This window comes from Rousettus aegyptiacus, unplaced genomic scaffold (genome assembly GCF_014176215.1).
Source record: "Rousettus aegyptiacus isolate mRouAeg1 unplaced genomic scaffold, mRouAeg1.p scaffold_m13_p_6, whole genome shotgun sequence".
NCBI lineage: Eukaryota > Metazoa > Chordata > Mammalia > Chiroptera > Pteropodidae > Rousettus > Rousettus aegyptiacus.
Genome location: NW_023416309.1, coordinates 91641428 through 91668490, shown reverse-complemented (window position 1 = coordinate 91668490; position 27063 = coordinate 91641428). Strand labels below are relative to the sequence as shown.

The 27063-nt window shown below is 36.8% G+C and overlaps 3 protein-coding genes across 13 annotated transcripts in view; 2 read left to right on the top strand and 1 right to left on the bottom strand.

Moving 5' to 3' along the window:
* TOM1L1 (target of myb1 like 1 membrane trafficking protein) overlaps window positions 1–18148 on the top strand; it is a 47139-nt gene extending 28991 nt beyond the window's left edge. For both annotated transcript variants that reach the window (XM_016154742.2, XM_016154753.2), the window contains 8 exons: window positions 3068–3125; window positions 3510–3627; window positions 4881–4977; window positions 10559–10610; window positions 13061–13166; window positions 13603–13684; window positions 16784–16848; window positions 17414–18148. In XM_016154742.2, coding sequence (XP_016010228.2) covers window positions 3068–3125; window positions 3510–3627; window positions 4881–4977; window positions 10559–10610; window positions 13061–13166; window positions 13603–13684; window positions 16784–16847 — 577 coding nt within the window. In that variant the 3' untranslated portion in view covers window position 16848; window positions 17414–18148. The remainder of the gene's footprint in view (window positions 1–3067; window positions 3126–3509; window positions 3628–4880; window positions 4978–10558; window positions 10611–13060; window positions 13167–13602; window positions 13685–16783; window positions 16849–17413) is intronic.
* An 84-nt stretch (window positions 18149–18232) lies between these two features.
* Window positions 18233–24343, bottom strand: LOC107515705 (cytochrome c oxidase assembly protein COX11, mitochondrial). The gene is made up of 4 exons (XM_016154796.2): window positions 23949–24343; window positions 20812–20967; window positions 19435–19560; window positions 18233–19057 (listed from the first exon to the last, which is right to left on the bottom strand). The coding sequence occupies exons 1-4, from the start codon at window positions 24309–24311 to the stop codon at window positions 18875–18877; spliced, it is 828 nt and encodes a 275-aa protein (XP_016010282.2). The 5' UTR covers window positions 24312–24343; the 3' UTR covers window positions 18233–18874.
* A 21-nt stretch (window positions 24344–24364) lies between these two features.
* Window positions 24365–27063, top strand: part of STXBP4 (syntaxin binding protein 4) — a 149539-nt gene continuing 146840 nt past the window's right edge. For 8 of the 10 annotated variants that reach the window (XM_036223394.1, XM_036223392.1, XM_036223396.1 and 5 more), the window contains exons 1-2: window positions 24387–24471; window positions 25989–26047. The gene's annotated coding sequence lies outside the window, so the exon portion shown is untranslated. Of the gene's footprint in view, window positions 24472–25988; window positions 26048–27063 lie in introns of all 10 variants that reach the window. The other 2 variants (XM_036223393.1, XM_036223388.1) reach the window with 1 other exon arrangement.

Genomic DNA, 27063 nt, shown 5'->3' with positions numbered 1-27063 from the left:
AAATGTAAATAAGCGCAGTGAAACAAAGGTACAGGAGGCCTATTTGGTGAGAATCACAGCAAGACCTAATCCAGGTGGGGCGAAGGAAGCTTCTCTGAGGAAGTTCCATTTAAGCTGAGAACTACGGAATGAGTGGAGTTGACTAAACAAGGAGCAGAGTAAGAGCAGGTATGGTTCATGAAGATACGGGAAAATACAATAGACCTGAGGAGAGAGCGTTCTCCCAGAACCCAGCTCCAAAGAACTGCAGCATGCTCGGATTGACGGGAGGCTTTTTCCTCTGTCTGGATACAAAGCTCCAGACACGTCTCCTGATCTCTTTCCAAACTTATCCCTGGGCCTTCCTACCATAGAAATTCTGCAACCTCGGAGATCCCCACATTTTACTAGATTTGTGTTTCCCATAGGAGTGGAACTGGCACTTTGGGTAGGGCACTGTTCCCTGTCCCTGCTCACTAAATGCCAGCTTGTTCCTCCTAAAAGTGGCATTCTGAGACACCTTTGGGGCATCGTTTCTGTTGAGAATTACTGGGCATTCGTAGTTGCATAGTGGCCGATGAAGAATGAATGATACCATGACATGGAACAGTCCTGGATCAAATCTTGCTGCTGATCTCAGACAAGTTACTTAACTTTTCTAAGTCTTAGTTTTTTTTTCCTGTTTGTGAAAGAGGAAAGTACTACCCGTTTGGAGGATTTTCTTTTTTTGTTTTCATTTGGAAAATTAAGTGAGATCATGTATGTAACAGCTCCCGGGGGAGTGCTAACACACTGACACTCATTAAATATTAATTTCTTGTCTTCCTCCTACCCATTAACATCCCACTGAGCTTTTTAATTTATCGACTAGAATCTTTTCCCGCACTGATCACGAATGAGCCAAGAGAATCAGTGAAGTAAAACCAATAGCTATGAAATCAGCCATTTCCTTCACTATCTCATATTTACTGCCTTTCAGTGACAGCAGCCATCATGGGGAGTGATGACAGGGCTTCCACTCAGGATGTGAGTGCTCGCAGTACTGAACAAACTCGCAGCCCTCACCCTTTGTTTTCTGTGGTGTACTCCTTTGTAAGCGGAAAATGTCTAAGGAAAACCACATGGTGTTTGGTAGAGTGCTGCCTTCTGGTTTTCATTTTGGAAAATTCTGTTGCAAACCGTAAGACTAATGACAAAAACCTTCCTCCGAAGGGAGATGTGTGTTTATTTGGTGTTGCTATCAGGAGATTGGATTACTTCTGTGACTGGCTCATTCTGATTCAGCACTGAACCACATGTGCCAAAACAACTGCAGTCAGTTGTGAGATTTAGAGAGAAAATTCTTGCCACGACAAAAGATACTAATCTGGTGTATTAGTTTCCTATAGCTGCTATAACAAATTACCACAAACTTAGTGGCTTAAAATGATATAAACTTATTATCTTACATTTCTCTAAGAGTCTGCAATGGGTCTCATTGGACTATCATCAAGGTGTTGGCAGGGCTATGTTTCTTTTTGGAGGCTCTAGAGGAGAATGCGTTTCCTTAACTTTTGCAGCTTCTAGAGTCTGCCCACTTTCCTTGACTCATGACCCTTTTCCTCCATCTTCAAAGCCAACATCATCTGGTTGAGTCCTCACATTCTCCTAAAGTGGCATTTTGAGACACCCGTAAGGGCATCCATTCCTCTTCTGCCTCCCTCTTTCACATTTAAAGACCTTTGTGATTACATTGGGCTCATTTGGAGAGTCCAGGATAATCTTCCTATTAAAGTCAGTTCACTAGCAACCTTCACTCCATTTGTCATCTAACATATTCATTGTTAAGTTAAACTGTCCTGTTTCCCAAAGATTCACATCTATTCCACATGCAAGATACATTCACTCTGTTCTAATATCCCCCCAAATCTCCACTTATTACATCTGGGAAATGGTTGTACTAATAAGGAAATAGAAATTTGTTACTCAAGTCTTGACTTATGAAGGTTGTTTATGCCTAGCATGTAACTAGCATACAGGAAGCCAATGCCATAAGTAGACAGAAGAAAGAAACATGTTTTAGGAAGGGAGAACTCCTTAATCTCAAGTATGTGTTTAAATCGACTGTAAACTTTTAGACTTTAGTGTTTAGGTTCATGAAGTCAGTGTGCCATACTAGTAATACTATATGTTTCTAAAGAAGCTCCTAGTTTGCGTAGAATTGCCACATTCATCCACCTGTGTTATCTCTTGATATCTTGCTCCTGAGAATAACTTTCTGAGTATATGGTTCAAATGTTACTATTCTCCTTTAGCAGATGGAGAACTAAGGATTAAGAAGTCATATCCATGGTTATACACCTATGTAATAATACCGATGCTTGAATCTTGAACTTCTACCTTTAACTTCACTATTCTTTCAGCTCTATTCATTGATTCATTGATTGATTGATTGATTCATTCATTCATTCATTCATTCATCTGTTTCTCCTTTATCCCCAGTGTATGAGCAGTGTAAAATTTTAAAAAGTTGTAAAAGGTCAATATTTTTAGTTGGCATCAAATATCTTATAAAAATGAAGATAAACAGCGAAAATACATTTAAATGTATTTGAATTTTTATGGAAAATTATAATGGCAAAATTAGAAAGAAATATTTGGGAATAATAAGAATAGTTAAATGTATAATACACTTATAAGGTAAAATAGGCAACTGCTAAAAACTGTATTTTTGAATAATTAGAAAAATGTTTGCAAAATAATTGAATTAGGATACAGAATTATATAAAATATAATTTTAACTAAGTTTAAAATAGATTAACTTATAGAAAAATATACAAGAAGGACATACATCATAATGTTAAGGGACTGTTTCTAGGCAATGGAAACGATTATTAATATTTTTAATACTGTTCTATTTTCTTGTAGTTATCTCTAAAGGCATTTTTACCTCTATAAACTGGAAAAAAATTATTAAGTACTTTATCGAGAATTGAGTAGGAATGAGGCTGATTGTCTTTGCTCCTAAATGTTTATTAATAATTTGTTAAATATTATAGCATTTTCATGCATTTTCTTTTAAATTCTTACATTTTTCTCATTTAAACAGGTTTACTAGAAACCAGCAAAGGATTTTGGAGCAAAATAACCAGAGGGAAGATTCCAGTGTAAGTGATCAGAAATGTTTTAAGATAAACCATTGAACATTGTATAAATTGTACAGTAAAGAGCTAGGCTTATGTTAAAATAAGTCTTAAAGAGGAGGCATTCATTAATGATTTGGAGTGGTTTCTGTGATGTAGAATATTTGCCTTAATCACTTGATGTTATTAAGTTATCAATAAGCGGTCATTAGGAGATGTTCTAATTAAGCAGGGACCCACTTAGATGGTGGGATGTGGTTATACTGGTTTTGCCTATTGAGTGAATTATCTCTCAAGATGATTCCAAATAGGATCTTATTTTCTCCAAAGTAAAGTTTCCTGGGGGAAAGCCATGATGAACTACCTGACAGATTTTCTACATTATGTTTTATGTTTACTTTGTTTCAGACTTCCAGTGAACCTTCTGCCCCATCCTGTGATCTTCTTGACCTAAGTCCCAGCCCTCCGAATCACAGGGTCACACTGGGAGAAGGCAACACCATGAATGCTCAGCTTTCGGACTTAGGTAAATAAGCATGATGGGCTTTAAGACTAGCAAAAGGGCTTCATGTGAAACAGTTCTCTTTGGTTTCATGACTAAATGCAACCTGAGAAGGACGGAAGTCAGTTGGAATATCGGAGAACTGTATCAGGAGATGTAATTACTTCTTGGCAAGTAGTTGGATCACACACAGCACAGGAATGGGGTGTGTCTGGGAAAAGAGAACCTTGAAACTCATCCCACTGGGTAAGGTTCTCTTAGAAAAACCTCTAGAGAGATTGTTCAACTCCATGATCAAATCTATTCTGAACCCACACACTATTATCTTTGCGTTTTTCTGCCATACCACAGCAGCAGTTAAGGGAATATTGGATGTAGGTAGAGACATTTAGGCATTATGAGGCCTGGTCCACATGGTGATGAAATGTAGAGGAGAGAACACAGGCTTTGGAGAAGTCCAAGACGGAATCCTAGTTCTGCCACCTTTTAGCCCCCTAACCTTTGAGAGTTTTCTGCTTTTTAAAGTGAGAACAGTGGTTTCTGTGAAGGTAAATGAGTAATGTTTGTAAAATGCATGGTAGGCTTAGGGTTACCTATCTTCTTGTGTGTTATTTCTTACTATCCTTATTACCAGAACATTTTGGTAAATTACAGAATAAGGATGGTGAAAAATGCTGTAATCCAGAAGTTTTCCAAACTAAAGTCAGTTTGTTTTATTCTTAAAATCTGTTTGTTTTTCCGGAGTCAAAATATGCAGTATCACAGAATTTGTGGTTTTCTTACAACTTCCTTCATTTCTAAAATGTTGGCTGGCTTGCTTATGTGGACCAGTGGGATGTGTGGGGTCCATTACATTGAAGAGTTTTCTTGAGTTTTTGTCAGGCGTTTTCAGAGGGTGCAATAATTATTCCTTTGGGGTGTCTCATTTATGATGGGAAGTTAAGAGTTTGGAGAGGTGAGGGTAGAACTCTGTATACAATAAATTTTTACTTTTATGGTAAAGGACACATAAAATCCCTTTCATTCTGGATCAGCTGGGGATTTTAGAATACTTAGTAAAATAACATTTGCAACCTCTCTTTGTGGCAAGGAATTTTTCTCTTTCCCATTAGCATAGATGATGCTTTTTAATATCTGTTTGAAGAAATTCTATTTTATATGACAGAAATACCTCAGTCTGTTTAATTTTTGTTCCTTTGTTTGTTTTTTACTTTTGGAAATCCAAAAGAACAACTTACAAAATGTTTTAAAGCCAAACAAGTCATTTTGTATTCTAGATTTCAGCTCTTCAAGTCCTGTTGTAACAAACAACTTGCAATCCAGTCTTCACTCACGGGTGGATTTGCTAGCCTTGGAAAATACAGAAACATCGCCGTAAGTATGTCAGTAATAGTCTGTAACTAATACAATCTCATTCTGATTCCTCATACTTCAAAAAGCATGACGTAATAGAAAAAGTAGAGACTTAGGAATCACACAGATGTGTTAGAATCTAAATGCTGCTTCTTCTTTGCTGTGTGATCTTGGGTAAAATACCTAGTGGGCGCCTTCATTTTTCTTCGAGGATACTTCTGAGGGTTTTTATAGAGATTCAGTGGGATGCTGTATGTATCTCCTTATATGCACTTGGTAGATAATAAGCCTTCAATAAATAATCTCTGTTTCTGTTATTTTTAGAGTGATAACAGGAAGTAGAAGAAATAAAATGACAAAGGAAAGGAAAGAGAAATGAGATTCAAAATTGTTGAGTAATGACTATGCCAATTACGTACTTGCTTCGTGTCAGGTGCTTTGCTAAGCTGTTTTTGTTTATTTCATTTAATCTTTGCAAAAATGCTTATGTCAGTGCTGTTACCAATAGTCCTATTTTATAGGAGGAAGGGCTGAGACTTGAGGAATAGAACTTGCCCCAAGTTCAAATAGCTATTAAGTATCATCTCTGATAAACTGGTACACATGACCTATAAACATATACAATGATGCTCAACTTTACTTATAACTACAGAAATCTAAACTATAGTAAGGCTTTTTTTTTTTAACCTCAGAGATTGGCAAAGGTGTAAATGCATCGTTGGCTGTGGAAAGATGATATTATCACAAAATTATACAGCTATGAAGAGGAAGTGGCAATATCTATTAAACTTATAAATGCATTTGCCATTGAATCTGCAATTTCATTTCTAGGAATTTATATTCATTTATGCAAAATGCGGTGTTTACAAGATTATAATTTACAATATTTGGGCAGTAGCTAATCATTGCAAACAACTCAAGTACCCATCAGTTGGAGACTGGTTAAATAAACATCTATACAATGTGGTCTGAAGTAGCTGATTCTGTTTTGCAGCCGCTCCTTTATCCTGGAAATCTTGCTGGGTAGTATGAGAAAGAATGATTGTATTGATGAGATCCCATTACAAAAAATGTCTATAAAACTCATAAAAAGATCGAATTCTAGCTGATAGCTGTTTATTTTAACCTGTAATTTCATGGATCTCATACTTTAGTGTACATAAAAATCACTTAGGTGGCTATTGAAAAGTAAAAATTGCTGCCTCCCTACCCCCCAAATTCTGATTCAGTAGTGGGGGCAAAAATAAGCCATCAAAATGTTTTACTGTCTTGAGATTTTTCTGACACCTCCATTTGCAGTTTAATTCGTTCAAATGAGTGATGGAATTATTGATAACAGATTTTCCTTGGATAACAGTGATGATGGGATAAAGCAGGGGTCCCCAACCCCCGAATAGCTTGTTAAGCATGCTGCATAGCAGGAGGTGAGCAGTGGGCAGTGAGCAAAGATTCATCTGTATTTGCAGCCGCTCCCCAGCACTAGCATCATCGCCTCAGCTCCACCTCAGATCATCAGGCATTATTAGAGTCTCATTGGAGCACCCGTCCCTGGTTCCAAAAAGATTGGGGACTGCTGGAATAAAGTCATAGGTTATATAAGGCAACAGGTTAAGGAAAATAAATGCTTACTACTTACTAACTGTTGCTCCCAATAGGCCCAAGGAGGGTACCCTATCACTCTACTTTTACAAGTGTAAAAACCAAGGCTGAGGAATATTAATTTGCCAATGGTTACCCAACTAGTACATAGACAGAATTCATATTCAAGTGGGTCTGATTTCAGTACCTGCTCTTCTTTTCTTTTTGCACATTAATTTTTATTTTAAAAATTTCCTTAAGGTAAAATTGACACCTCCCTCCCGTTTTTTTTTTTTTTTTTGGTGTACAGTTCTATGAATTTTAACATAGATAGACAGACAGATTCGTGTAAGTACCATCACAGTCTGGATACGGAATATAGTTATATCATCCTCCACTCCCTGTGCTATTACTTCATAGTCATACCTTCTCGCTCCCAATCCCCAGCAACAATCAGTCTGTTCTCTAACACCATAGTTTGTCTTTTTGAAAATGGCCTCTAAATAGAATCACACAGTATATAGTAGTTCTGGAAAAAGTTGTGTAAAATTAGTGTTTGCACTATGTATTTTGAAGCTCTGTGATTAAGTGCATATGCATTCAGGATTGTTATACCTTCTTAGTGAATTGACCCTTTTATCATTATGTTATGTCCCTCTTTGTCCCTTGTAATTTTCTTTGCCCTGATGTCTACTCTGATAGATGGCCACTCTAGTTTTCTTTTAATTAGTGTTTGCAGCATGTCTTTTTTCATCTTTTCACTGTTAACTATATCGAAATAATTGAAGTTTCTTATAGATAGTATATAGCTGCATTTTGCATTTTTAGGTATTCATAACTTCTGTCTTTGATTGTTTTGATTATACCATTTCTATTTAGTGTAATTATGTATTTGGATTTAGGTCTATAATTGTCTAATTTGTTTTTTCTTTGTTCTCCTTTTTTCCCATTTCCTTTTTTCTGCATACTTTTATGTGAATGCTTTCAGTATTCCATTTTATCTATTATGATTTAGACTGTATTTTTGTATAGTTTATGCATGGAGGGGGACTGCTTGCACTAGGCATTGCCATATACATAATTTTTAAGTCTACTTAAAACCAGTATTTTACCACATCAAGTAAGATGTTGAAACCTCATCATCATACAGATTCCCCTTTATATTATATTACACCAATATACATTGAAAATACATCTACCACTGAACAATGTTATAATTTTTGCTTGTAACCCACAAATATATTTTAAAGGACTCAGGAAGAAACAGATATTCTGTTTACCCAATATTTGTCATTTCTGTTGCTCTTATTTTCTTCTGGTTCAATTTCCCTTCTCTTTGAAGAATTTCCTTTAGCCACTCTTTTAAAGTAGGTCTGTCAGAAAATCTCTGTTTTACTTCATGTGGGTATATCTTTGCTTCATGTTTATTCCTAAAGGATATTTTCAGTGGATATAGAATTCTGGGTTGACAATTCTTTCCTTTCAGCAGTTCTTCAACATTGCTCTACTCTCTTCTCACCTAAATGGTTTCTAGTGGGAAATATACATTCATTCAAATTTTTGATCCCCATAGGTCCCGTGTTGTTTTCTCTGGCTGTGCTTTCAGGAATATATATATATTTAAAATTTTAAACAGTTTGATTATCATGTATCTGGGAGTGGATTTCTTCTCATTTATTCTGTTGTGGATTTGTTGAATATATTAGTTTCCTGTGGCCACCATAAAAAGAAATTACCAAAAAATAGGTGGTTTAAGACCACAGGAACTTATTTTCTCATAGTTCTGGAGGGTGAAAGTCTGAAATTCTCTCCCTCAGGGATTTTAGGGGAGAAGCCATTCTTTGCCTCTTCCAGATTCTGGTGACTGTCTGCATTTGCTGGCTTGTTGGTACATCACTCCACTTTCTGCCTCGACCTTCATATTGCCTTCTCCTCTAAAATTTCCACTGCTTTTCTCGTTTTAGCTCACTTGTCATTGGATTGAGGGCCCATTCAAATAATATAGGATGATAATCTGTAACTTAATCACATCTTCAAAGACCCTTTTTCCAAGTAAGGTGACATTCACAGGTTCCAGGAATTAGAACAAAACATGTTTTTGGGACCTATAATTCAACCTACTCCACTGAACTTCTTGAATCTGTGGTTTTATGTCTTTTGCCAAATTTATGAAGTTTTCAGCCTTTATTTCTTCAGATATGTTTCAGCACTACACTCTTCCTGCTGTCCTTCTGAGACTCTTGTTGACTCAACTGTTAGATCTGTTGTCATTGTCTCATAAATCTCTAGGGTTCTGTTCATTACTTTTCTCACTCCGTTTTTTACATTAGGTAATTTCATTGAGCTATGTTCAAGTTCACTGACTATTTCCTCTGTATCCCTATTTTGCTACTGAGCTCATTCTGTAATAAAAAAAAAAGTTATTATTTTTCAATTCTAAAATTACCATTTGACTCTTCTTTATATCTTGCGTTTCTTTGCTGAGACTTCTCTTTTTCCATTTTTTTTTTCCCCAAGTGTGTTTGCAGTCATTTGTTGAAACATTTGTGTAAGAGCTGCTTTAAAACCTCAGATAATTTTCAGCAACTATGTCCTTGTGATATTAACATCTGTTGGTTTGTCTTTTCTCTTGCAATTTAAAATGTTCCCAGTTCTTCAGCTGTCTATTAATTTTGGATTGTATGTTTGACGTTTTTAATGTTATGAGACACTTGCTCTTATTTAAATCTTGTTGAGAATGTTGCTATTATGATATTAGTAGGCAAACAACCTTGTTAGTGTCATGCTGCAGTTTTAACCTGCCTTCTGGATGCTGCGGTTCCAGTACAGCTAAGTTTTCAAAGCCTTTGCAGTGCTATTCGGATCTGTCTTACATGTGCATCACTCAGTGGCCAGTCTAAGGTCTGGGTGGTAGGCTGTGTGTTCAGTTCTCACTATCTTAGGCATCCTGACTGGGATGCACAGAGAACAGGATAAAGCCAGGATTTCATAAACAACTTCATGAGTTTGTTTTCTCAAATTCTTCCCTGTTTGTGGTTTCTCTGGTACTCTGCCTTCTTGGGATGCCCCCTTTCGGTTCTCCTTTGAGAAAGCTAGAAGTTTACTATGCCGTACATTTCCTTAACTGCTGGTGTCCAGGACCAGAAGGCAGGACAAAAAGGGAAAAAAACAAGAGAGGTTTGCTCCATCCTCTTGGGATTACAGTTCTGCCTGTTGGGGAGGTTCCCTTTACTCAGAGTTTTAAACCCCTACTTGTCCCTGTTACCCCTGCTGTCACTGCAGCCACCATGAGATTGCCTAGGGTTTGGGGTGTGAGAGAACACAAGAGGGGAGTCAAGGGTTGAGAGATTTCCACACTTTCTCTGAACACACTGCTCCTTGAGTGAGAATGAGAGCGCTTCTCCTGGAGCTCTGTCTGACCTCCCTGTTCACTTTTGGGGTTTAGATTGTATTGCATTCAGGTTAGAGAATAGCAGAGAAGAAATGGTAAGTTCACCAATGATTCAAGGATACCCAAATTCTGGTCTTCTTTCCCAGCCTGTAAATAATTTACTTTTCAGTTCCCAAATAATTCCCCTATGCATGCTATCCAGATTTTATAGTTGCATTTAGTGGGAGAGTAGGGTGAAGTGTGTTTATTCCATCTTACCCAGATCTAGAATCTTCCCCATTTTCTTCCTAACCTCTATTCTGCATTACTGCCCATCCTTCAGGGAGTAATGGAATGGTAGCTACTCTGATGGAAAGACTGAAGTCCCTGTTTCTACTAGTGCTACGCACACTCCCCTTGTCTCAGGGCTACCACTATCAAGGGCAGTGCTTTCTTTTTCTTTACTCTCTTCAGTATTTGGGCATCATGACCTGGTGCGCACTGAAACCATGTGGTAATTGTTATGTAAAATTCCTACTTTTGTATAGTCTGAAGGTACGTTTTACGTTTTGATTTTAGACCAGGAAAGTCATCTTACTTTTTGCATTTGTATTCTCACTGTAGGATAATTATGCTCTTATCATACCATCCTAGGTTTGCCCAAAGGACTGGCCAAAACCTCACCTCAGGTCATATGTATGCGAATGTAAGTAATGAAACCTTTCCCTGGCAGTGCACATAATCAGATCATCATGGCCCAAAAGGAACTCCTGGTCATTAATTCTCATGTTCTGCTCAATGTTTCTTTATGATGTATTGATTATAGCCCTTGTTAGGACTTTTTATTATTACCTCTTTAATATTTCATTATTTAAAAATTTAAAAAATTTTTTCAGTTGTCGATATACAATATTATGTTCCATGTGTACAACACAGTGATTAAACATTTATATAGCTTACAAAGTGATCACCCCGATAAGTCTAGTACCCATCCGAAACCATATATAGTTACAATATTATTGACTATATTCCCTTTGCTGCACTCTACATCATCACCATGACTGTTTTTATAACTGGCATTTTATACTTCTTAATCCTTTCTCCTTTTCACCCATCCTCATCCCCCCCTTCCATCTGGCAACCACCAAAATGTTCTCTGTATCTATGAGTTTCTTTTGTTTTTTAGATTTCACATATAAGTGAAATGATATGGTTTTTGTCTTTCTCTGACTTATTTATAGATAAATGGATAAAGATGTGATGTTTATAGACAATGGAATATTCCTCAGCCACAAAAAAAAAAGAATGAAATTTTGCCATTTGCTACAACACAGATGGACCTAGAGTGTGTTGTGCCAAGCGAAATAAGTCAGAGAAAGTCTTTTTTAACCTCTTTAGACTAAGTTGAGTCTTCTTCTGTTAGAAAGATGATTAAAGACCAAAATTCCTTTAGTGTCATTTATTATAGCTGACTCCATTCCTTTCCTACCCCCCTTTTTGACATACTTCAGACAGGCTCTCACCCATAACACTCCACTGGCATAGCTTTTGTCAAGGTCAGCAGTGACCTCCGTATTACCAAATCTGTACTGCAATTTTCAGTCCTCTTACCTGATTTAACAGCAGGAAGTGACTCTGTCACTTCCTCCTTTTTGCACATGTTGCTTTTAGACACCACTCATTTTTGGCTCTTTTCTTGTTTCACTTCCACTTCTTATCCATCTCCATTGCTGGCCCCTCCTCTTCTACTGGCCTTTCAGTCGCTGAAGACCCCAGAGCTCAGGCTTCAGACTTCTCTATCTATATTCATTTTTCTATGGCCTGTTAGTCTCATATCTTGAAATACCAAATTCTGACAACTTACAATTGTTATCTCCAGCCCATTCCCTCCCCCTAAACTCAACTCATACATCCTCCTTCCTCTTAAGATCTCCTCTTGTTTTCTTCTTAGATCTGCTTTTCCTGCAGTGTTTTCCACATTAGTAAATGACCACTATTTCAGTTCCTCAAGTCAAAAACCTTGGAAAATAGTACTTGATTTTCTTCCTTTTTACTTTCAAAATATATCCATTATCCAGCCATTCTCACCAACTCCACTTCTACATCCCAGTCCACGCCTTCGGATGGATATTGCAGAGGTTTCCTAATGGTTGCCCAGCTTCAGTCTTCACCTCCCTCTACACTCCACCGCCCACCCCCACCCCACACACAATCTATTCTCAAAACGGAAACCAGAGCAATCTTTTTTAAAAAGTGAAGTTATGATTTTCCACAATCCATGTTACTCAGTAAAAGCCTGAAATGCTGATCTGACCTCTCCCATTACCTCTCCAACATCACCTCTCACCTGTCTCCTCTGGCTCACTTTATTCCAACCACACTGGCTTCCTGTGCTTCAGAGCATAAGATAGTGTGTCCCCTCAGGTAATCACAAGGCCCACTTCAGAGCCAGGGCTTTGCTCATTGTCTCCTGTGGTGAGGCATTCCTTGACCACTACGGTCATAGCAATATCCCAACACCACCTACTCCAGCATCTCTTCTGCCCGTTACCCCTGTTTTCTTAGAGTTACCATCTGACATCGCTCTACATTTGTTGATTTTCTGTTCCATGAGGGCAGGGATTTGGCCTTTTTAAAATGTATTGCTCTGTTTTTAGTGCCTGACATTTAGTAGGCGACAAAGAAATATTTATGCAATGAATGAGGAAAATTACAAGAGATATTTCTAATTATGATGTAAATCTTTTATCTTATTCCTGTTTTGATGTCATCACCTTATGCCTTTCTATAGGGTTAAGATTTCTTTTTCCTGTTTGAAATTGAGATTCTATATTCAGTGTGAAACAGCAGAATCTGGACTGAGCCATACATTCCTTTTTTTTTTTTTTTTTTTTTAAGATTTTTTAGAGTTTACATTTTTATATGGGAAATGAAGTGCAATGGGCATGAAGCCAGACAAGAAGGAAAAGCAGTAAATTTTATAAGTGGTTATTACTCGAAAAACTAAAGTAATAGTTCATAAAACTAATTCTTGTTTAGTTGAGAGTATATGGTTCTTGGAATAATGCCACTTGGAAGCCTAGGAATCTAAAATATAAAAGAAAAACTTATTGTAGAATGCTTACTCGGATATGTTATGTGCCATGCTTTCTTCAGTTTCCAGAAAATTCAAATTCAGTGTTACTACAGCCAGTAAGTCTACAGACCACTGCAGCCACACCACCAGACCCAAGACCACCATCCTTGCCCAACAATCATCCAGGTACTTAAGACCTTATTATTTGCATCAAACAGGAAAAATTGTGAGAATATAGGAGTCTGCCAGAGATTTGTAGTAATTGTAAATAGATATATAGAGGAAAAATGAGAGCAGTTCATTTGCATTTTTAAGCTCCATGAAGTAAATTCAGGGCAAATACCATTACACTTGACATTAGGAGACTGTAAAAATGCTTGTGTTGTGCTGAATATCATATTTTGAACACTGAGAGTAAATGAAACTTTAATTGAAGTTTGAAACCTTTTTGTCACACTTGGGAGCAGCATTGGAACATCAGTGTATTTGTTTCTGGTTGTTAGTGTTTGTTAGGATCTTATGTTTGAAGTCTAAGTCATAAAGAGAATACTAATTGTACATATTTCTTGAAAAGCACCATATGTGTTATATGTATTTACTTTTTTTTTTTTTTGGCCTGAAGCAATGACAAAGAATGATCTCCAGCCACCCAATTACTATGAGGTAATGGAGTTTGATCCCTTAGCTCCTGCTGTCACTACAGAGTAAGTCATTTACAAAATGATTAATTTATTTTTTGTCTTGGTTCCTTTCAGTAGCAAAGCTAACGTGGCTTGTTTATACATTTAACTTCAGTTAGATCTTGACAGAAATTGACGACCTTATTAAAAATGACTTATGAGGTTTTATGGAAGCTGTTGCTTTTAATGGTCTTACCATTCTCAGCCTTGTGACTGAAAAATAAAAGTGCAGGCGTTGCACATTAAGAAATAACTGGAACCATCATGTGCATTAATGGATTCCTCATAGATGCCTTGGCAGAAAGTCAGGTTCTCTACCGCTTGAGAAGGGCACTAACACCATATTGATGGGCTATTTTAGCTCTTCTTTGACTACTGAGCCATAAAAAAACTTATGTAAGAACTTGTTTTTAGTCTTCACTACATATAACAATGTGCTTATAATGGATTAATAATTAGCGTAAAAATTACTTAACTTGCTTTAAGCACCATTATTTTATGATTTCATATTATTCAAGTTTACATAGACATTTTTGGGATGGTAGGCTCATTTAGAGCTTTAATATACTTTGATTGACTGAAGGTTACCCCCAAAATTGTTAAAAACGATTAGTTTATGGAAATGGTTGTTCAGAAACTGACAGCCTGCAGGATATATAACTTGCCTATGGCTGTTTTGACTTGTGCAGAATTTATAATATGTATTTAAATATTAATTGCTAAGATAAAAACTGGCCTAATTCAAAAAATATTAGGACCTCTGGATTCTTTGTGATGCGAAGGCCTGCATTTTTACATGTTAACCATAGTTGGGGCTGAGTAGTGACTGCCTCCTTAGGTCAAAGCAGGCTGTGCAGTGCAGCAGGCCCAGCTGGCCCTTTGTGTCCATTCATTTGATCTGCCTGGCATGTGTGTAGGCATTTGAGGTTCTGACCCTAGTTTAAGCCCTCAATGTAGCGATCCATTTTGTAATAATTAATGAGTAAATCTTAATAGATTTAAGTGTTCATTAAATATTTTTTTCTAACAGGACTTGAAATTTTCCTAGGTCATTCTGCTTGATAAAGTATTACTGAATGTATTAGTGGTTTAAGGAATTAGAAATTGGTTAAACTAGGTATGCTGTATAGGTATGCTTTTTATCAGTTTCTGTATCCACATAGGAAGCAGAAAAGTTTATTATATTCCAGTTATTTAGGAGATTTTTGTGAGTAGATGTGGCAGTGCAACAGATATTAAAGTTGAGATAGATAGTAAAAAGCTGGAGAGGTGAAGCTTTGAAATTCTCTACCACTGTGTTTCTTACATTCTGGGAAGTGTTTTTCAGTTCCTTTGAAAGTTACATGAAATCCAAGGAACTTCTAAGACAATCGCAAAATCTTGCAGAAAAGTTCTGGGATTTTCACATCACTGGTTGTCCATGAACCCCAGGTTTAGGAATTTCTGCTCTAGCAGGACATAGACTACAATATTTATGAAGATATCTACATATTCACATGATTCATTCATTTGACAAATGCGATGAATATTGACAAAGTGCCAGGGACAGTGATTGGGGCACAATTTATCATGTTGAACAAGAGACATGCTCTGTCTTCATGGAGGTTAAATCTAGTTTGGAGGCACAAATTAAATCAGCAGGCAAACATGAAAGTATATGGTGACTTTACACAGTGTATACCAGGAAGAACTCATTTGAATGAGCATAAGAGGAAACTTGAAGTGACATTAAAGTTGAGATCTGCAATTGTTAGTTAAGTCACAGTGTCACTGTAGACCCAGGAAACAACTTGTACAAAGACCCTGATGAGAGTTTTGGCAAGTTCCAGCAAATGGACAAGCCAAAGCTAAGAGCAAAGAGAGTAACAGGGAACCCATTGTGGAAATTACAATTTGGGAAACAAAAAGAAAGGAGCACACAACTGTGATGAACATCACAGAGAGAAGTAAGATGAGGACTGAAAACTAGCTCATGATTAAGTTACAGGAAACCATGGGTGATTTTAATAAAAGCCATTTTGGTAGACTGATGGGGACAGAAGCCAAATTCCAGTGCATTAAAAAGAGAGACAGATAAGAAGTACAGATGACACTAGAAACTTAAATAAGGGATGCTGCAAAGTGGTTTGGCAGCTTGAGGGTTACTGAGGTGATTAAGTAGACACATGGGATTAAGGACTATACTGTTTTATAAAATGCTGAAACATCTATGAATGCTGAGGGGTAGGATCTAATTAGAGAGGGAGAGGTGAAAGGTTCAGTTCAGGAAAGAGGATACTAAATGAGTAAAGTGTTTGAGAATCCAGGGGTAGATAGGATCACAGAAGTAGATGATGGTGCAGATGAAAACAGATTTGAAGATTCAGGAATGGGAAGTGAGGAAGTTTCCATATCAAGGCATTTATTAAGAAGTGAGGTTTCTGACTGAGAATGAGAAAAGGGGGATCAGAGATTTGAGGAGAGTGAAGAAGGCTAAAATAGTTTTGTGGAAAATGAGACAATACTTACTAGAAAAATATACTAAAATTTCTGGACCATGCTGGCGCCTTGGGAAGTTGATGATCTTCATAGTTCTCCTTTTTATGTGTTTTTCTTCAGCCACATTTTGCTATATTGTGTATAAGTCACGTTTATATATTTTCTAGCCACAGAAATATAAACTATATAAAGAATTGAATAAATAAAAATTATATATAAAGTACAAAGGTGACAGAAGCTAAGGGTTGATCAGGAGTTTGGACTATAACAACATAGATTAAATAAACTAATATTTAAGTGTTTTGAAACCAGGAAAAGCTGAACAATTTTTGCCTTTGTTTAAAGCAGAAACCAAACTGTCCTATTTGAGCCATATTTTTCATTAAATCACAAGTAATTTGAGCCATATTTTTCATTAAATCACAAGTAAAATGAATTGACTATGTAAGACACATATTTTTAAGATGCACGAGAATTGCAACATTAGGATCTAAAAAAGCTGCAACATAAGATTCAGGGCAGAGATTTTTTTTTTTTATTGATATAGCTTGAATAGCTAAGGGCACCATTTTTTAGTTAAGGTTAAAAGCCAACGCAGTTCTTTAAAATTGATATATAACCTTGCCATGATGTCATTTGTTTCAGAGCTGTTTATGAAGAAATTAATGTTCATAACCACAAAGGAGCTCAAAGTCAGAGTAACTGCTGAGGTAAAGATTTCAACTTACACAACTTACATTCTACATTCATGATTTCATTGTAATTATTATCACTTTCTCTATTTAACATTACTTTTTGTAAGGGCCATCTGAGCCTCTGACATTTTGGTGGACAAAATGTTATGCAGGTTTCTTTGAATCACTCAAATTCTAATGAACTATTTGTTCATTAATGAAAGCATTCTTTGACCTTGTTAGTTAAAAATAATAAATCTTGGGAATGTAGAATAGAAACATTACTGCTAACAAAAAGGTTTTACCACTGGAATCTTTTATGTACGGTTAATATCTGTTAACTGGGACTGGTAGAACCCTACCTGTTAGCCCAGGTAGGTCTGGATTCTTTCTATTTGCTGTACTGGTTATCCCATTTATTGATTAATGAATGCATGGCCACCAGTAACCTATTAACCTTATTTATTCCCCTAACACTCCCCCCACCCCATGGAAACAGTACATTCCTACCTTTCCTCTACCAGTATGTGGCTCTTTAGTTTCAGGAATGGGGAAAGAGAAGTAAAGGATGGGATGGTTGACTATCTTCTGTTTATTCTAGGTGAAAATGAGGGATCAGCTCATGAGCTGTATTAGGGGTACCAACTCTCTGAAAGGTAGACCCTGTCCAGCTTCAAGGCCTAGAAGACCTACCAGTATGTAAAAACTACAGTGGAACATTTGTCTTCTGCAATAATGAAGTTTAAACAGAAGAGTAACATTTATGGTTTCTGATAGCAACTCAAGCTTTATCTCGAAAGAACTTGGTTTTAACCTATATTCATTTAAAATTTCAGCAAAAGAAAAATTCATTGTACTGAGGCCAGCCAGGTTAATTGGAGGATCCTATTTCGTAGGCTTTCCTACATGTATAAATCATCACATAGCTGTGATAATAGTAGATGAAGATTATTTTATTACAAAATAATTCTGAATAGATGTAAACATGAAATGTGAGAAACTAATTATTCAAAAAGAATATCGAGTGCCTTCATTTAATTGAAATAAAATTTAAAAATCAATTTGTACTTCTTTATAAATAATATTCTTATTTAGAATTATGAACTGTAAAAGCCTTGATACTACAGTTTATATTTCAGGTACCCTAAAGAGATCACTGGACTCTACATTGAATTGCCTTTAAATATGGTTCCTAATAATACTAAATGTTATCTTTTTCTCTTTTTACTACAATTTAATATTTCTATTTGGAATAAATACTGGAACACATTCAGGATAAGCTGTACATTCATTTATGTTGTAAATTACAATGGCAAATAAATTACTATTAAAACAATTCAAGACATCTTTTTTTACAGTTTGTTAATTGAAGAAATTCTGATGTCAGTAACTTTGCATTTAACATTCAGGGACTTGGAACTATCACAAGAAATGCATTTTATTTCAATTTCATGATACCAAAATTTCAAAGTCATTATTCATTACTTTGAAGGTAAATTGCCCTAGATCTTAAAGGAAAAAAGTCACATTTGATATCAAAATGTAATCTTTTGACAAACCATTAGGGCTTAGTGATTCCTCTTTCATTTTGAGCTTTTAAAAGTGAATGTACACAATGAAATAAAGTAGTAACCAACTGTTTTAGAAATAAGAAGGGACAGGAATTCTGACCTAGAACCTAAGATATGACACATGGGCATTGAAAAAAAATCATTGCTACAAGTATGAAGTGTTAATAATTTCGAAGGGGACCAGTGAATTAAGCTGAACCTTCAAGTCCATGCCTACATATATAAGAAACAAAGCAGTTTCTTTTTATACTACTTAAACTAAGTATGGTTTTGAACCGTCATGCATTCTAAACAGGCATGTGGATTCCTTATAATAAAAAGCTGTACCTTTTTTAAGAAGGGTAAAGTTGTTGGGGGAAAAAATATTACATAATATTTAAAATAGAAGGCATAAAATAGAATGGAATATACTGTAGAACATTTCTCTTCTGAGAAGACAAGATACATGATTTTTCAAAAATCACAAATGAAGCAGAACTTAGTTGCTGACTTCAATTATAGCCCGGAATTGGCAACTTGTGCCCCTCCTTTGCTTCAAAAAAAGTGTAAGAAAGAGTGATGAGATCAACATTCACCATTCTTGGATCTTCAGCAAATTCAGGATCAATGTAGAAAAACACTGGCATATCTACTTCCTCTTGTGGATTAAGCCTTTGTTCTTCAAAACAGAAGCACTAAAAGTTATAGAAAAGTATTCATTTATTAATATTTCTATTATCTATAAAAGAAACTAATGGTTCATTTATTGGCTTTAATAAGCGTACTGTTAAATATAATCTAAGTTCTATGATAGGGTAACAGCATCTTTTCATCTTAGATTGAATTTTGCTTTAAGGATTGAGAATCAAATTCTTTTCATTTTAAAAGTGGACATCCATTTGGTTTGGTTCTAAACTTCTGCAGAGCTATTATAAGCAATGAAAAAAACAGTTCTGAAGTTTAAAAGAAATGAATTTTCAGAAATCAGTTCCTAGTAAAACAATGCAGTAAACTTAGTACTTAACAGTTGTATGTACTTTTATAAGTCTGTAAAGTTTTCATTTAGTTATACCTGTATTTTATTGAAATACTGTCCAGCTTCGAATGGTACAACATTGTATGTAGAAATTCCGATTACTGGTTTGTCAGTAGGATTCTTAGCTTTGTAAAAGGCCAGTGCAGTTTCTCCTGGCACCACCTGTGTTAAAAAATATATATATTATCAATACTTTAAATCATACACAGCTCCTTTCCCTACTAAATTAGTCATTTTCCTTTCCATTAGGCCAACCGTAATACCTAATCTAATGTTAAGGGTTAGGAAAATAAATTATACTACCCATGAACATGTGATTTTGAAATTTCACTTGCATATGTCAGTGAAGACCCAAAGCTCTATTATGTATACTTAGTTATGGATTGTCTTCTTGTATATCTGAAATCTTCAAGTAATAATCTGCAAATTAAGTTATTTCAAATGTGTTCAAGAACAAGCCAAATCTATCACAGATCAAGCCTAATTTCTTAGCACTTATTCCTAAATATCATTATATGATCGACTAAAGATTTTTTAAAAGGTTACTAACATTAAACTTAGCTTAGAAATAGAGTAAATTAAACATAAAATTAAACTGACTCAATAGAATATTTAATCGAAAAGCACTAAGTTTTGAGAGAATAAGATTAAATCATCAAGCTTTAAAAAAAATTGCTAAAGGATACTCCTGTCACTTATACCAATGCAACCACTGATACCTTATTACTGCTATGTGATTAGAATTAATATTCAAAATCATATCCTATAAAACCTCAATCTGAGATTCAGTCATGTTTACTAACCTGGGGAAGCACTAATAAGGATTTTCTAATAAGTAACAATTAAGCTTTTCTAGTTATTCCTCAATTAATGAGATAATTTCAATTAAATCCCCTAGGAGTTCAGGTAAGATTTTACCAAACCTTTAAAGTATAGTCTTTGAAATAGAACATGACTAGTATGCTTACTTCCGAGGTCCTAATTTATTTTTCAAAGGGCAGGGATACTTTGGATGTAAACTAGTAAACTATTTTTTATTATAAGCAACGACATTTTTCTTATCCTATCATCTATACCTGAGGAAAAGTCAACTGTATAGTATGACAGCTACTCCTACTCTTAAGATTAGTACAGATCAGAGAACTGAGCGAACTCTTAATATGATTCTAATAAAAACGTGACATTTTCCATTGTCCCAAATTGACTTTTACTGACTTACTGTAGTACCATGTATTCTGGTACATTATACATAGGGCATAAAGTCTGTGGGAATAAAAACTTTACAGTAATGGAGTTTGTCAATATTTTGAAATTAAGTTTAGAGAAGTGTTTCCTAAACTATGAAGCAGTTTAAGTAATGAAAGGTATTTTCACACTGAAAAAGTAATCTTAATAATTGCTTTGATGACTTACATATATTTCTGTTTGCTGAGGTCTAAAGTTCCACTGAAGGCTTGCATGCACATCTGCATTAAAGGTGACTTTAATGATGCGATCCTTAACAGGCACCATGTTTTCAATCTGGTCTGACGCATGACCTACTACTACTGATCCTCCGAGGCCAGTGGTCTAGAAAAAGAAAGCATAATGTTAAATATTACTTTTAGATGTTCATGATGTATTTATTGGATAAAAACAGAACTGTAAAGCAATTTAACTTTAGTAATGCAGTAAGAGCCAAGTTTATATACTATCACTGATTATTTTTGGGGTGTCAAGGGCCTATATTTGTTAGTCATATATTTTTAGTAATTTTGGTTATCTGGCACAGTCAAAAATGAGTCATTAACAAGAGAGCAGATGACACTGATAATAAGGCTCAGAATATTTAGCTCAACTTTTCATTAAACATATTTTCCTTTATTACTAGTATTTCATATTACTATTAACAGATGAAATTTACCTACAACCCTATCATTTCAGTAAAACTTTGAATAATTCGGTTTTCTACATTTCTATCTGGTCCTTTTCTATATTAGAACTTTTATAGCACAGATGAGTTTGTAGCTTCACTTCTGTAGTTTGTCTTTCTCAAGCATCATAAGTATTTTCCCATGTTGGTCAATGTTTTTGTAATTTTTTCCTGTAGTTATTGGTTTGGTATGGCTTTCACAGATATCCATCAGAGAACCTGATCCCTTAGACCACTGAAGCAACTAATCGTAAGACATCAGAATAATCTATGACACTTTTTCCCTATCTTTATTGCCATTATTTATCATTAGAGATGTTTAAAAAAAAAAAATCCTTACTTCCAGGGTCATCATTCTTCTGATGCTTGAAGTTGCCAGAATTCTGGTTTCCGGATAATTAATCTGTTACTATACTAGGAAAAAAATACCAAATTTGAGGCTAGGGGAAGACTCCCAGCAAAATATAATACTGCTATCTTCTGCTTGTTACACAAGTCAGCTAGCTTCACTCAACTGCCATACAACATTACTGAACTAAATTATAATCCTAGATGATGCATCAGAGGACAAGCCTTTCTTCATCCTGTTTAAAAGGTAAGTATATTCTTCTGCCCAAGGACTATAATGTTTACATTTTAAGATATAACTCCTTTTCCTGAAGAATTTGAGTCACTTGAATAAAGATTCCTTCATGTATTCTGACAAGCAGTCTTTGAATATAGATTCTTTAAATCTGTAAATCTGATGATTAGAGAAATTAAACAAGAATAGAAAAGGGCACTGAACTGAAAATATGTCCTGGGCTCTAGTCTAGTTCTGCCACTGAACTAGCTCCAAGAACTAAACCTTACTTTCTTTGGACTACACTTTCCATACTCATGAGATCACTGTATTAAGTGGTTATACAATCCCTTATTCTTGCCTCTAAAGTTGATTCCAAAATAAGAGATGTTCTTTTGAAAATGTCAGTATTTAACATCCAACTGTGATTTAAGATCCAAATTACAACTGTTTTTACTTATCTGCCCTGCGCTTGCACACGTGTACACAAAATATTGTTATTCATTTCAGTTTGGGGTAGGATTTCTCATCCTTGGCACTAGTGAATTTTGAGTTGGATAAATTTTTTTTTTTTGGAGGGGTGTCCTGTGCAGTATTTGATCTTTATCAGTATCCCTAGCCTCTACCACCAGATACCAGTAGCAACTTCCTGTCTTACCTTCTAGGCTGTGATAACCAAAAATGTCTTCAGACATTGCTAAATATTTCCCAAGGAATAAGATGGACCCCCCCGCCCCCCACACACACACACGGTCAGTGGAGATCGAGGCTTGCTGTTCTGGATTCAGTTCAGCTTCATTAACCAACTGGTAGTTTTGGGATTAATGCTTGGTCGAGACTAGCATCTGATGAAAATTAATTTCACATTCTACACTCCTCCAGAAATCAAGCTATTGCACGTTCCCGTATGAGAAGGCTGAAGTCCTTCTGACTTCTGATTCAGTCATTATCGAAAAATAATTTAAGTTCATCTGTTAAGTATGGGGGAAGTAAACCAGGCATTAACAGTGGCAACAAAGGTTCCAAGGAATCTTTAAAATGCTAATGACTGACTCTCAATCCCAGTCACTCTGATTTAATTGGTTAGGGATGTGATCTGGATGTCAGGATTTTAAATAGTTTACCAGGTGATTTCCATGTACAACATAGTTTAGGAGCTACTCTCAAACATTTACTGATGAAACCAATGTGTAGCTCTCTTGGCATGTATGTTAAACAGAAATTCCTGACCCCTACCCAGACCTAATCAGAATCCCTGGATAGAAGAGCCCTGGCAAGTTTAAGCTCCACTGGTGATCCTAATGCTCAGCCCAAGCAGCAAACTACTAAAGAACTAGGAGGGTATACATGAAATAGGCGAAGTCTGCCTTTGCCAGTGGTTCTCAAACATTAGTTTGTATCCAAATCAGCTAGTGGGCTTATTAAAATAAATTGCTGGGTCCTGCCTCCAGAGTTCCTGATGCAGTAGCTCTGAAGTTGGCCCAAGAATTTGCACTCAAGTTCCCATGTTGATACTGCTGGTCTAGGGGGCCACACTTTGAGAAAGATCTAGTGTCTGATCTAAAAGGGACCCCAGGGTGAGCACATTAGTTATATAGTAACTGGGGTGGCGTACTCAAAGGCCTAATTCATGCCTCTTTATATGGCTAAAAAAGTTACTCCCAGTTTAAGCACAAGTAAAACGCATATTTCCATTTCCAGGGTTAATGTTCGCACATAAACTATATGTGGTTCACGGTATGAATGAATATAAATTACATTTTAAAAGCGGGTACGTGTGTAAACAGTAAAAGAGTGCGGCTGATTAGGTTAATGGATACCAGAGAATAGGCTGCGGACCCTTTGGGTGAGGAGTAGCTCCAAGATCTAGAAATTTCGCTCTGTAGTGCGGTCGGAACACAATCACCATGTTGGAATAATTACCGTGGGGTTTGAGTTCTACTTGTAGCTTTTTCACTAACTTCATTGGTGACCTTGGATAAGTCATCTTTCCGACCTTGTGTCCTCTTTGGGCGGAGATAATCTCAGATATCCCCTGCAACATGACACTGCCCAGAGGGCAGCGCCGGCCCCTACCTGGCAATAAAGCCGATAAAGGGGCACCGCGGCGTAGGACGCCCCTAGCATGCCCACGGCGGCCGCGGCCACGTACGTGAGGACGGTCTTGTTCCGCCGCCGCCAGTCCTCCTCCTGCGAGCGCGTGAAAGGGTTTGTGCTCTTCGGCCGCCGCGGCGGCTGCACGGCCTGGTCCCGGGGTAGACCCGGGCGCCTCCATGTCCCAAGCCGCCTCAGCCCCCTCTCAGCACCTCCTGTCCCGCTCCTCCCCGGTCTGAAACACAGATCTACCCTCTCTGCAACGTTGGTCGGGGACCCAGGGTGGCTCCAGCGCCAGCCACAAAAAGCAACGCGTCTCCATCCAGGACACCAGAGCCCTCCCATAGCGCCTGGAGAGAACACACGCCGGTCTCGGAGGTCACATCTCGCGAGGCCTGCCCTGTCTCGCGATAACTAAGTTGAGCCGGCCGCTACCTTGGCTACCAGGCTCCACAAGAGGCAGCTTTTGTAGTGGAGCTACGGAGGCCGGGTTGCCAGGTTACGGGTAAGTTCGCGTTTTGCTTCCTGACTGTTCCACTTTGCTTCTCTCCAGTACCTATTTAACTTACTTTTAGGAAAACGCTTTACTTTCCTCTGTGTGATTCATCATCACTTGGGTTTGTGTTCCTGATCTTCCTAAGCTCCATGGGCCTTTGTCTCGACCTAGCGGCCCCCAGCGGCCGCTGTCCCGCGGTTCTTTTACCTGGGGTACTGGGGATGCTGGCTTGCTACTTCCGGCCCTGGACTCAGGATCACCTGTCCCAAGAACCTTCCCGAGTTAACCACAGCCCACTCGAACACTCACTCATATGTACGTTTCTCAGCCCCTGGGAATCGACTTCCACTGCTGTGATGCCCCTTAACTACTTGCCCAGTGAAATTCATCGCTTGTGGAGCCGGAGAGACATTGTCAAACTGAAGTTTGTTTTAAAGGAGAGTGTCTAGGATATGAGGATCATTTAAGGAAGGCCGAAAGGAAATGTACATCTTGGAAAAGAAACATGTGTTTGGGGGGCAGGGGACGGGGGGCGGGGGTAGTAACTTTCTTCAGTTGTTCTACAGGACAAACTAGGACCTGAAGGGGACGGACAGCATAACCGATTTTGCTGTAATGGAAATGAACATCTTTTTAGGAACTATAAAGTAGTGGTTAAGAGCTCAGATTCTGAGGTTAGTCAGGTCTGGATTCATACCCCATGTCTTCACGTTCATCTTGTGTCTTTTAGGTCAAGTTTCATTTGACCTAAAACTTAATGGCCTTATTCGTAAAATGGGAATCGTAATAGTAAATGAGAATATGCATGTAACGTGATTTTCACAGTGGCTGAGGCATAGTAAAAATTAGTAAACGTTAAGCCTTATTTCTAATGACCAGAGCAGTTAAGATTATCCTTACTTTATGGATGAGGAAAGGGAAGGCCTGAGAAGTTGAATGATTTTAAGTTATTCAACATTTATTTATTTCACTCTTCACTATGGGTCAGACCCTGTTCAGTCAACTGAGGCTATAGCATAGGGAAAGTCAAACTAGATCACTTCTGTTATAGAGTTTTTTCTGAGGACTCAGGAGATAATCAAGTAACATACATAAATAAGGGAATTTCAAATAGCAATCTGTACAATGAAGACAATGGAATAATATAGTGTAATTGCAAATGATGATGAGGTGGAGGAGGAGTAAAGTCAAGTCTTAGTGAAGATGTGACATTTGAGTCTAGTCCTGAATGTTTATAAGGAGCTATCTATGTGGTGACAATTCCAAGCCATGCAAAGGCCCAGATACAAGAAAAAGCTAGATACCATGGAAGAACAAAAAGGCAAGTGTGTTTCTAGCATAGTGAGCAGGAAGGAAAGGGGTAGGAATTGGGGTCAGAACAGGTATACAGGGGTCAGATAATACAGAGTCTTTTAAGTTATGTCCAAGGGTTTAGATTTTATTCTAAAAGTAATAGGAAACTATTGGTGCATTTGAAGCATACAAGTGATATGATCTGATTCATATTTTTATTGGTTATGTTGCAGAGAATGGGGATTAAAGAGAGGACAAAAATGAAGTAAAATAGGAAATTGCAGTAGTACAGGTGAGTGGTGGTGGTCACCTTGAGTGAATAATTGATTAACCTGTGATCACAAGGCCAGAAAATTGCAGAGCCAATAAAATCCAAGTACATTCTGATTCTTTTCTGCTCTGGCACAAAAATCTCAAGATTCTGCAATACGAAAAATGTATTGGTATTGTTTTATGAGAATATTTGAAAACTTTTTTTCATACGTATCTCCCTTAGTTCTTATACCAGATTGTCAACTCTTTTTGGACAAGACCAGTCATATTTTCAGTTTTTTACAGCATAGACTCAAACCCCATGCAAACATTAGTGTCACTGAAAGCAACAATACATTCCCTCCAACATTCTTTATCTCTATATAATCCTTCCATGTAGCAAGAAGTAGCAGTACATATAAATATGTCATAGTGTCTTTGTCTTGAACTCTATTATTTTATTTTATAATCGCAAGTGAAACTATTCCTTTCCAAGGTACCGTAATCTTAATAGCAGTGAAGTGATGTTGTCTGCAATTCTTGTGAGTCTGGGTATGCTTGTAATATTGCATAAATCATTATGATAATTAATGTTAAATAATGGATTCTATTGAATGAATGGGAACCCCTGAGGGCAAGACTAGTACAACCTTGTTCTGTAGGTAGATCATGAACTTAAAATATCGGGCCAGATCAAGAATTCAGACTTGGCACCTTTAACTTGTAACATCATTCTTCAGCAATAAATAATCCTCGTGAACTTTTTCTAGTTTCTCATGATAATGTCTAATTTTACATAGTAGATAATAGATAAAATGGGTTGTTACTTTTCATACAGACCATTTTGGAGTGGGGAGGGCAAGCAAAATGGGTGAAGACAGAAAAAGAAAGAAAAAAATTATTTTGATAGTCATACAGTGTTTTCTTATCCGATTATTGGTTTTCAGGCTTCTGAAGACTTAAGAGTTATAAATATGTATTATTTTTAAAATTTGGTTTCTAATTACCTTTTTGGCATTTTTAATAGATAATATAAATTAGTGAAATTGCAACTTA